Source organism: Typha angustifolia, chromosome 15, assembly GCF_048772165.1.
Source record: "Typha angustifolia cultivar Huaian chromosome 15, ASM4877216v1, whole genome shotgun sequence".
Classification (NCBI taxonomy): domain Eukaryota; kingdom Viridiplantae; phylum Streptophyta; class Magnoliopsida; order Poales; family Typhaceae; genus Typha; species Typha angustifolia.
In genome coordinates, this window is record NC_133253.1 from 15,132,562 (window position 1) to 15,143,117 (window position 10,556).

Consider the following 10,556-nt stretch of genomic DNA (forward strand, 5'->3'; position numbering starts at 1 on the left):
CTGTTTTTCTTTAAATTTGAAAGAAGTGGGAAAGTCCAGTTAAACCGGTGCTGTTAGGATTTTGTGTCGAGATTTTGAACTCAAGTATACCTATACAATATGAATCTCTTTAACCATTTGAACACAATCCTACTAGCCTATTCTTATCTAAACTTTACCAATGAACTAATCCACAATAGTTTGAAACAGTAGTACTAAAATGCTCCTTTTGGCTGCACACAATGAACTGAGCTGAATGGATGTGAAGTCTATTACAATATTTGCATTGAAAATAGCACTTGAACCACTATTACTGCTATAACATATAATCAAAAACCTCCAGCTCTCATACATCAACCTGTACAATTACCATAACATGAAGAACATCACAGCTTTAGGTGAGTGGAGAACAATAAAAGCACCTCATCCACTAGTGTTAGGTGATGTCGATCTGCTTGTCCACATATCTGTGACAGTGTCAGGAGAACAAAATGGATCACTTTTCACCAAGTTTTCATCCTCCATAGTAGAAGCATCCTCGTCAACACTTTCCACCTTATCTGGGCCATTCTTTATCCCTCTCAAAACCTCCAGAACCTCCCTCATAGGAGGCCTCATATACCTCTCTGGTTGCAAGCAACTAAATGCCAGTTCGGCCACCTGACCGATCATCCTCTTTATCTTGATGCATGATTGATAACCAAGTCCAGGATCCACCAACTGATCTAGTTGGCTGTTCTGGAGTTTGTTGATGGCCATGTTAGATAAATTGATCTCATGGCTGCTCCTGTTCATATCAACAGCTGGTTTGGATGATATTAGCTCCATTAAAACCACCCCAAAACTGTACACATCACTTTTATCAGTGAGCTGGTAGCATTGATGATACTCAGGGTCAACATAACCAGGTGTGCCTTGAGGAACTGTAGAGACATGAGTAACGTCGACTGGGCAAAATCTTGAGAGTCCAAAATCGCCAACTTTTACATGGAAGTTGTTATCGAGCAATATGTTACTTGTTTTAACATCACGGTGTACTATTTGAGGTTCAACAGAATGGAGGTAGGTTAATGCATCAGCTGTTTCAATGGCAATGTTCATCCGTATGGGCCATGTTAAGGTGTGTTCACCTGAACGGGCCCCGTGGAGATGATCTGCAACAGTGCCATTTGGCACCAACTCATATACTAGGAGCAGCTCATGACTGTTGCAGGAGGTACAACCATAGAGAGTTAAAAGGTTCTGGTGGCGCAAGCAGGATAGGATGTCCACCTCATTCATGAACTGCTCTACTCTTCTATAGTTGTTCCTGTATAGATGCTTGACTGCGACTGTCCGTCCATCTCGGAGCTTTCCTGCAAGGAAACAATTAGCAATGTGCCAATTAAGTCAAGCAAATAAACCAGAGAAAGAAAGAAAATTCGAATTGGTTGAATATGCAAAGCTCATTGACAAGGTTCGGTGATAAGAAAGCACATATTACCTTTATAAACAGTGCCAAAGCCTCCGTCACCAAGTTCGTTGGAGACATTGAAGCCATTGGTGGCTTCCTTAAGTTCATCATATGAAAAAATTTGGGTATTGAAAGTTGGCCCAGAAGAGGACATTTGGAGCTGTTCTGAAGATGAAGAATACCGTTTTCTCTTCTTGTGCTTGTACCACAGAAGGCAGAGGATGCTTAGTGCAAGGATACCTCCTACAGCTGAACCAATTCCTGCTCATGAAAAAAATTAAAATATAAGTTAGCAAGACGACATACAAATAATCTGTCATTCAGAATGTAAGATGCTTTAGTTTCTTTTCTTAAACACAAAAACTAGTATCTACATTCCTACTAAGTGGAAAGGACTAGCATGCTGTTTGTTGAATGACATATTCGTGAACAAAAAAACATTTATTTAAGTTGCACAGACCTTAGATTTTATTTGCATGTTGCAAGGCACATATAACTTAGGATTAAATATTCAGTAGACTATTTTCAGGTTTAGCTCATAACTTTCTCAGACAGTGTAAACCATTTCAATGGCAGCACAAGGTCCTGGTATTGGCTGAAGGCTGTGGGCATTGTTCAAAGAGCTTATGAATCACTATTGAATGACTTTTATCTTGAATAGTACCATTCAAGAGCCAGAACGATGAAATGTATGGCAGCATTCAAACGGGAGTGCAGACGTTTGAACACCGACACAAAAATTAGATAGTTGAGGACTTGGAAGTCATTTTCAAATATTTTCCTGAAACTACGCAGAGTTAGATTTAGCGAATTAAATAAAATCCTAACCTACTAAGGTTTTTACTAAACTAAATAAGCAAATAAGATAACCTAGACTCAATCCATTGAGTCCAATATCTCCATGATGTGATCCAATCTGATCCAGATCGCATCAGAAATCATCTTCACCACTAGAGCTTGATCGAGATCTCAGAGGCACTTTTTCTTCATCATCTATAGTGGTGATCTCAGTGTCTCAACGAAGTGAGACATAGGTGATCCATGTTGGAGGATGTCAACTAGAGTCAGTCAATTGCAATAGTAGTTATTGCCATGTGTAACAAGTAAGGTTGACTTTAACCGATAGCCATGAGTGTCTAGTGATGGGAATTGTAAGTGAGTTGTATCTACGTTTTGATTGCAATAGATTAATCTATGTTTAGGGGAGGCAAAAATTGATCTGACAAGATAACCTAATATCTAATCGGGTTTGAGTTTAATTTAATCGAATTCAAGTCATAAATAGGTCAGCATATAACCTGATTAATAATCGGGTCATGTTTAGGTTTATATCATTGACCCGTTTTTGACTTATTTGATCCATTAAATACACGAGTTGGGTTGAGTCAACATATATATATGTGTGTGTGTGTGTTTTCGAAATATGCCTAACTCTAACTGACAAACTATTCCTCCCCCCTGTTTCCTCCTCCCTTACCCTCACCCCCAACCCAAACCCTCTTTCTCTTTCTGTCCCAAAAGACCTTTGTATCCCCAAACCCCCTCTTCCTCCAAGCTCCCCTTCCACCCTAAAAAGATCCGCAAGCTGCCATCCTCCTCCGATCCCTCCTCCAAGAAGTGCTCGAGTCAGCCGCCATGGATGACTCCTCCGAACTAGGCAGGAAAAAGAAAGGAAGAAGACGATGAGTGGAAGCATGTAGTGTGTGTGACTAGTGCTTTTGACTAAATTGCCTCTTGGTTGATGAAGCTCCTCCTCCAACATGATTCCCAATGCTTTCAATATACTCTCCATTCTTGTCAATTTTAAGCTTGATTTGACAAGTAGATCTCATTATGTGATGCTTCTCTTTTGTAAATAATTAATCTATTTGAAATATGGTTGAAGATTAAAATTCTAAATTTCAATACATATATCATTCATTCATGTTATCTTTTAGCTGATACGAAGTAAACAGAGCACTTGCAAACCCTCGATAGAGCTAATGAGATTACAGTTATTCTAAGCAGATTGGTTAAAAGAGGAATCTTTTGATGATGTAGTTGAGAGTTGTCAAGGTGTTTTCCACATAGCATCTCTTATCCATTTCATAATTCGGGTGGTGATGGATCCGGCGCTGGTGGTGAACAACGTCAATCTTGTTCATAAATTGTTTTGTTATTTTGTATCAAGAATTATTTGGTTTGACTTCATCTCATGTTATTTTGTATTTTGAAAAAGGAAGGTTGATCCATTGCAAATATTTTTTGTAAAAATTATTTATCAGGTTAATCGTGTAGTGTTATCTTACTTTCGTCATGTTAATGTGTCACATATACCCAACCCATTTATTAAACGGGTTACATGCGTCGTGTTGTTTAATAATCGGGTCATGTTCATATTAGAGTGAATCTAACCCGATCTGATTGCCACCTCTGTCCGTGTTTGATCAAATCTATTGCTATTTTACTCTCTAAAAAATGAGACTTTTTTATGTAAAGATCATTATTGTTTGCATGCGATTGTGTATGATCTAATTGCTCTATATTGCCTACTATGGTTTAAATCATACTTGATGATTTAGATCTCCAGATGTGCATACATATTGGATGTTTGTGTGATTATTCCACATTGAGATCCATATCTTATTGGGAATTGCTGTAAAGCCCTTCAGTCTCACATGTTTGATTGAGTTGCTTTACATTGCTTACTATGTCTTAGATCTTACTTACTTGTTGATATAGATCTCTAGGTGTTATTGCATGCAGACCAAATATGCGCTGTAATTTCATATTCAGAAAATTATCACCCTCACTTTTACTAGAACTCACAACTTGCATAAGAAGCCTAGAAGTTCTCAATTAGTATCAGACCTTAGTGCTTCATAATCTTGCATTATAACAAAGGTTTGCCAGCTTCTTATGTCCTAGAAGATAATATTATGAAGAAAATATGTGATGTCTACTTGTGAATCACTACAATTACGGTACAACATTTCTTCTAAAAATATCAATTGTCGCATTATATCTTAATGCTGCAGCTACAAGCATGATATTCTATAACACATGGAAGAATCAGAACTAATCAAAGCTAGTAACAGGTGGCTTGGAGAGATAAGGATTACCTATTTGAATTTTCCTTTCAAAACCTCTTTTTTCTGCACATCAAAATACCACCGATCAGCACAGATTTATAATAAAATCATACTGTAAGTCAAAGTTATCCATATGCAGCACTTAAAAGCATTAGATTAATTCCTGTCCTGTATGGCTTTTCAACTAGCCAAATTGGAAAAGATTATGCAATAATGATCTTTTGGATAAAACATCAAGGAACAACACAAACCACAATACTTCATAAAGTAATTTAATAGATTGTAGTTTTGTTTTACAAGAAGCACTCATTCTAGAAAGCAACTCATGGTAAGATTAATAAAGGGGCATGGAACAGAAAGAGAAAAAGAAAATTTGGAAACTTGTCAACCTCTAGTAGGTGATTTCAGGATAGTGCAACACTGAATCACCTGCATTGCTTCACTAAGGCAGGTAGATTTAAAGGATAATGTGGGGAATCAACAGATAATAGAGAAAGGACAACATTGTCTTTCAGTTAATCACATCACTCATTTAAATAACTGGAGATAAGAAACATATTAGAATATAAAATATAAAAATCACAATTCTCAACCAGCTTAAGCTATTAGAATAGTTGGTGAGTTATCATGGTATCAGAGCCAAAAGCACGAGTTCAAATCCCATAATGTCAATTTTTGTCTGAAAATATAAAACTCCACATATTTAAATTAAATTTACTTCTTGGACCTATCCAAACAGTTGGTGAGTTAACAGAACCAAAATTATGAGCATGAGGATGTGATAAAGTGACTTGATTAGTGAATTTACTTAGGTGTAAACACATTACAATCTTTTCAAAAAGTAAAATTTTACAGATGTCAAAACATTAATGTGAAATTCATTATCCCTATGTTCATAATTGAAGAAAGATTAATTCTTGCTTCAGGTTGCACATGAATACTTGAAAAATAATCAATAGTCACAAAATCTAAAGTAATGACATGTCCTTGATATGAATCAAGTGAGCATTATTAGCATATGTGATGCTCTTCATATGGATTATTAGCTTGGAATTGTGAAATTTGATCATAATTTCACACATTCAAATTCATCAGTCCTTATAAAGGAGGTGTCTATTTCAAGACTGATTACACAAAGCTTGAGAGGGAGATGGGTAGGAAAAGTTTCAAAAAAGAACTGCAGGATGAGGTAAGCCGGTTAAGCAGATATTTGCACTAGACTCATAAATTCCACATGAGACCATATAATTAGCTAAGAAGACCCCTTCTTCACAAATGTGAAGAAGAAATATTCAAATAATTTTGATTGAAAATACTGACAAACTAACTATCGAATAGATTTCTTGCAAGACCAACTTGTGGCATAGACTTTGACTAGGCAACAGAGAACCCAAAAAGTTAAGTCTCCCATTATCTTGTAAAGCATTATATCCATGGTAAGCAAGATCGACCAATCCGGATCGGGATCTGCCAACCTCAATCTCTAATTGATTGGGATCGAGCAAGATCGATTAGGATCAGCCGATCTGGATCGTTGGGATTGGGTAAAGTAGTGCATGCATGAGTTAGGTTAATACTTAATAGAGTACTTAAAGCATGGAAGATGGTGAGCATGAGTTGGTTAATTAGTTCAAGTGTAATAACTAATCTCTTGTGCTGACTCCAGGATAATGCAAATTAATAGTTATTCTTGGTATATGTAGTGAAGGTGGCAATAAATTAATTAAAGTGACAACACCACATTGAGTTTGCTAATTAATTAGACTATATATGATCTCTTAATTATACTCTCTTATATATAACTAATTGGGTCTAAATCTCTCTTAATATATATAGAATGGTTGATTATAAGATAAATTCCTAATATAGAATGCTTCTTATTTTTATTTTCTCTTATGTAAGTATTACAGAAGAAAAGAACATAAGAGAATAGTACAAAATATACACACGTAAGAGAATAGTCTGCCAAAGTGTCCATATTTACTAAGCTTCCTCACATCATTTTCCAAGGAGAAAAGATACATCATAGTAATCTGGCAGGTCTCTGTCTCTCTCAGATAATTGTGACCATACATTAAGTCCTCTTCCTAGAAAATGAGAATATTGTGTCTTGAACTCATGAACTTACAAATTACAACAAAATTATCACGTGATAAACCTACAATATTTTAGAGGAGTTATGGATGATGCCAAGAGAAAGTTAATATCAGGGATGCATCCTTTCTGCGCGAAAGGTAGCATAAAGGATCCAATCATCCAATTACATGAAACCTCCAAGTAGATAAAAATCACTTGATCTTGTAAAGAATATAGAAGTAGAATATATTCTGACAAGAACACATAGCTATATATTATTTCACCTTCTGACCTTATCTAAATTGAATAAATGAATTTTCATCTGATCCCCCACCCACCACCACGCATAAAAAATGCTCAAGAGAATTGACAAACATTTGCTACTGCCTGCCAAGCCGACATCAAATTTCTACGAATCGTTTTCAAAGCAAGATCAAATTATAGAGAGACTAGAAATAAAACTACTAGAAACCGAATTAGTCCAGCAATGGAAATAGATGAAATGGCATAAATAAGATGCAGATATATACAAGATCTAGCACTACTACAACTTAAAAGTAGAAGATACAGATTTAATGGAAGTACGTCTAGGAACTTACCGCAAACTTTCGAGTGCGTGCGATCGGAGCAAAGGCACATGAAAGAGCTAGTCGAATTATTATACCCACATTGACCCTTGCTTTTTAAGCAGGCAGGGCAACCATCATCCGTCCATTCCAGTGAAAATCCCTCTCGCACCAGCCTCTTGTAATCACTCCCATCTGCCCCCTTATACCCCAAAACCGGCACAAAGGAATATTTGCAATCGCTCGACAAATTGGAAGGCTTATCGTCCGTATAACTTCCTTCAAGGTAGGTATAGGTGCCATTAGAACAAGTTGGATAGTAATGGGGATTGACTGGTGGACTCAAGCAATTATAAAAGAAGAAGAGTTTCTGGTTAGTTGTCCTAATTCGGAAGGGTGTGAGATTGAAATTGAGTCCGTAATGGATAACTGGGCAATCCCGTAAGAATTTGGAATAGAAAACCTGAAGGGAGTTATCATCGTAAAAGATCTTGACGATTTGGTAGTTGCTAAGAAATGGGGAGGTGTTATTCTTGCAGGTGACCTCAAAGGCTGGATAACCACAGTAATTTGGCTGCTCTCCCTGAAGCCAAAATGGGTATTTAATTTGGTGATTACCACAATACTTGTCCACGCAATCCCCGAGCTTTGGTTCGGTGGATTTAGCTAGACCCAGTAATGAAAAGAAGAAGAAGAAGAAGAAGAAGAAGAAGAAGAAGAATTCGATTTGTAGACTAGGATTGGGATACATCTTTTTTTGCAGAGCATAGAGGAAGGGGAACGAATACAAGATTAGAAGCTGAGAGAGAGAGAGAGAGAGAGAGAGGTAGGGACAGTTTGAATGCTTAATTATTTGACCAAGCTTCATAAGGGCGTATTCCGTTTATTTAAAGAGGAGTTTTTGCTTGGGGAGTTGAAAAGATTGATGGAAAGGCTTTAAAGTCTATGCATCTGGTTAATTTTGTCTTTAAAGCTTAAAGCAAAGTGTTGAAGATAAGTTTTATAGGAGGAATTTTCAGTCAAATATATTAGAAACATTTTATATTTAACATCCTGAGTTTTCATCTATTTTAGGTTTCGAGTCTAATGTTTACTAAACATTTGCTTAGAAAAAAAATCTCTGGGTTAGAGTAACAGTAATACCGATTAGACTGAGGGAGTAAATTAGATTTGGCTAAAAAAAGTAGAATAAGTTCTTCTCTATAACCTCCTCCTTCCTTAGCTTGAGTAAGGTATTTTGGTAATTTTGTAAGATATATTCGTTTATTTGGGTCGAATGAAATATTTTAAACTAGATAAGAATATTTCGATAATACTCTAAATGTAGTTAACTTAACTAAGAAAGTCAGTTAAAGTAACAAACCCAACAACAAGGTGCTTTATGTAAATTAGAGGTAAAATACATCAAAAATGAAAGACGTAAATCATAAATGGATTAAAAAATTAGGGTATTAAATATTATTTTTTTATAAAGATAGTTATATTTAGAATCTTTAAAAGCTATTCCATTTTTCACATAGACTTTTTAGCTTATTTTTAAAATCATTGGTCCACTTAATTAAGTAAAACCTTTCAAACATTTTTTTCATGCCACTTAGCTAGTTGTAAAAATTAAGGACAAAATGGTGGAATGATGTACTCATACTATATAGAGATGGAAAATATTAACCAGCTAAGGGAAGAAATTGTCACAAAAATAAATAAGAGGTTAAATAGTTAGATGAGAAAATAGCAATAATTTAGAAACCCTGTGTAATTAATCCTTTAAAAATTTATCAGATATAGTACTTTACTTGCCTTTACTCGGTGGGACTATGTTTTCGGGTCAATTATTAATCTATAAATTTTAATTAATTGAAAATTAAGAAAGAAAATTAAATATCCTACTAAGTATGAAATGGTTGATAAAATATTAAAATTTTAATAAATCACACGCTATATTTATTTATTTTGTGATTCACACTCGTCTTTGATAATTCTATGATTCGACCCTTTATTTTTTCCTATAATTTTAATTTAACACTGACCAAATTACTAAAATACTCCTACCATTTCTTCTCATTTTCTATATCCCTTCACATTCTCTCCACACCGTTGCCACCATCATCTTTTCTGGTCTTCTCCTCTCCCTCTACTCCTCCGTCTTATTTTCTTCTTCTTATTTAGAAGAGGAAAAGAAAATGAAAAGATAAAAGTAATTTAAATTTTATATATTATAATAGAATATTTAATTTTTATTACTATTTAAGTTAATCTAGAATATTAAATAAAAATTATAGGGAAAAATAAGAGAGCGAATTATAAAAATTTTAAAAATAGGATGTAAATTATAAAATATAGAGTGGAATATGTAAAAAAATTTAAAATATTGAAATAACGTCCTTTTCTGATGTTGAAAGGAAAATGGGCACAAAAGATTGTGCGGCATGGGGAGGACTTTTGCTCAAAAAGCCGATTCGGGATATTAGAATAGAATAAAAGGAAAGGACACACGATAGCCGTTCAACTGGACGGTTGGACTGCTCGTTGTACGAGACGGGGGAAATTCTCGCTTTGGGTGCCTCTCCAAGTCCAAGCATCTCTCGGCACGAAGTACTCGTGGATGTCAGTCAATGAGGCCCAGCACTTTGGCGAAAAATTAGTTATTTAATCTTTTTTATTGGAAAATAGCGTGAGTCTTCTTACATAATCAATATTAGACTCTCTAAAAACCATTTTATTATTTATTATTCCTAAAAGTTAGATAAGAGAAAAAAATAAGATACTTATTTGAAATTTTTCGTTGATACGATCGAGGGTGGGAGTTTAATTGAAAGGTCTTACTGTAATATTTTTATTTTCTTTTATATTTCTCTAAAATCTTTTAATTCATTAGAATTTCTCTCTCTCTTTATAAGTTTGACTCCACTGTTATAACCTTTTTTTTTCTTCTCAATTTTATAAATCAAATCCTACATTTCATAATTTTTGTAATTTATATTTTATCTTTGAAGATATTATATCGCAATTCTCTTTTTTTTTTATAATCTTTATTTAACATTCCGACGTTATTTTGACTAATTGACATTAACTAAATCACTAAAATACTTCCAGTGCCTTCTCTCCTCCTCTCTACTGCTCTATTACCTTCCTTAATCTTCTGCCAATCACATTTTTCCACCATTGCTACGCCACCACCTTCCTTCGTCTTCTCGCCCCTCTTCTTCATATTCTCTCTTCTCCTCTTCATCTTCTTCTTCCGCCTCCTCTTCAACCTATCATTACGCTAACCGAAGTATATGGAACTAGTCGAGCATCTCGACACTTTGATTTGGAGATCAAAACCTCCTACTTAGGCATGATGAGGTGGTGAGGATAATGGGGGAAGATGAGAGAGGAGAGGATATAGGAGATAGGAGTAATTTAGGTATT

The 10,556-nt window shown here is 35.1% G+C and overlaps 1 protein-coding gene across 1 annotated transcript; it reads right to left on the minus strand.

The window, feature by feature from the left end:
- Window positions 1–206: 206 nt before the first annotated feature.
- On the minus strand, window positions 207–7,999 carry LOC140779938 (LEAF RUST 10 DISEASE-RESISTANCE LOCUS RECEPTOR-LIKE PROTEIN KINASE-like 1.2). Its single transcript, XM_073125283.1, has 4 exons — window positions 7,179–7,999; window positions 4,534–4,566; window positions 1,463–1,693; window positions 207–1,334 (listed from the first exon to the last, which is right to left on the minus strand). The coding sequence occupies exons 1-4, from the start codon at window positions 7,894–7,896 to the stop codon at window positions 403–405; spliced, it is 1,914 nt and encodes a 637-aa protein (XP_072981384.1). The 5' UTR covers window positions 7,897–7,999; the 3' UTR covers window positions 207–402.
- Window positions 8,000–10,556: the final 2,557 nt, after the last annotated feature.

Coding starts and splice junctions, on each gene's coding strand:
- LOC140779938 (XM_073125283.1), bottom strand. CDS start 7,896: ATGTATCCCAATCCTAGTCTACAAATCGAATTCTTCTTCTTCTTCTTC. Junction 1,694..4,533: donor TGAAAGGAAAATTCAAATAG/GTAATCCTTATC, acceptor TTTCATGAGCAG/GAATTGGTTCAGCTGTAGGA. Junction 1,335..1,462: donor CTTTGGCACTGTTTATAAAG/GTAATATGTGCT, acceptor GTTTCCTTGCAG/GAAAGCTCCGAGATGGACGG.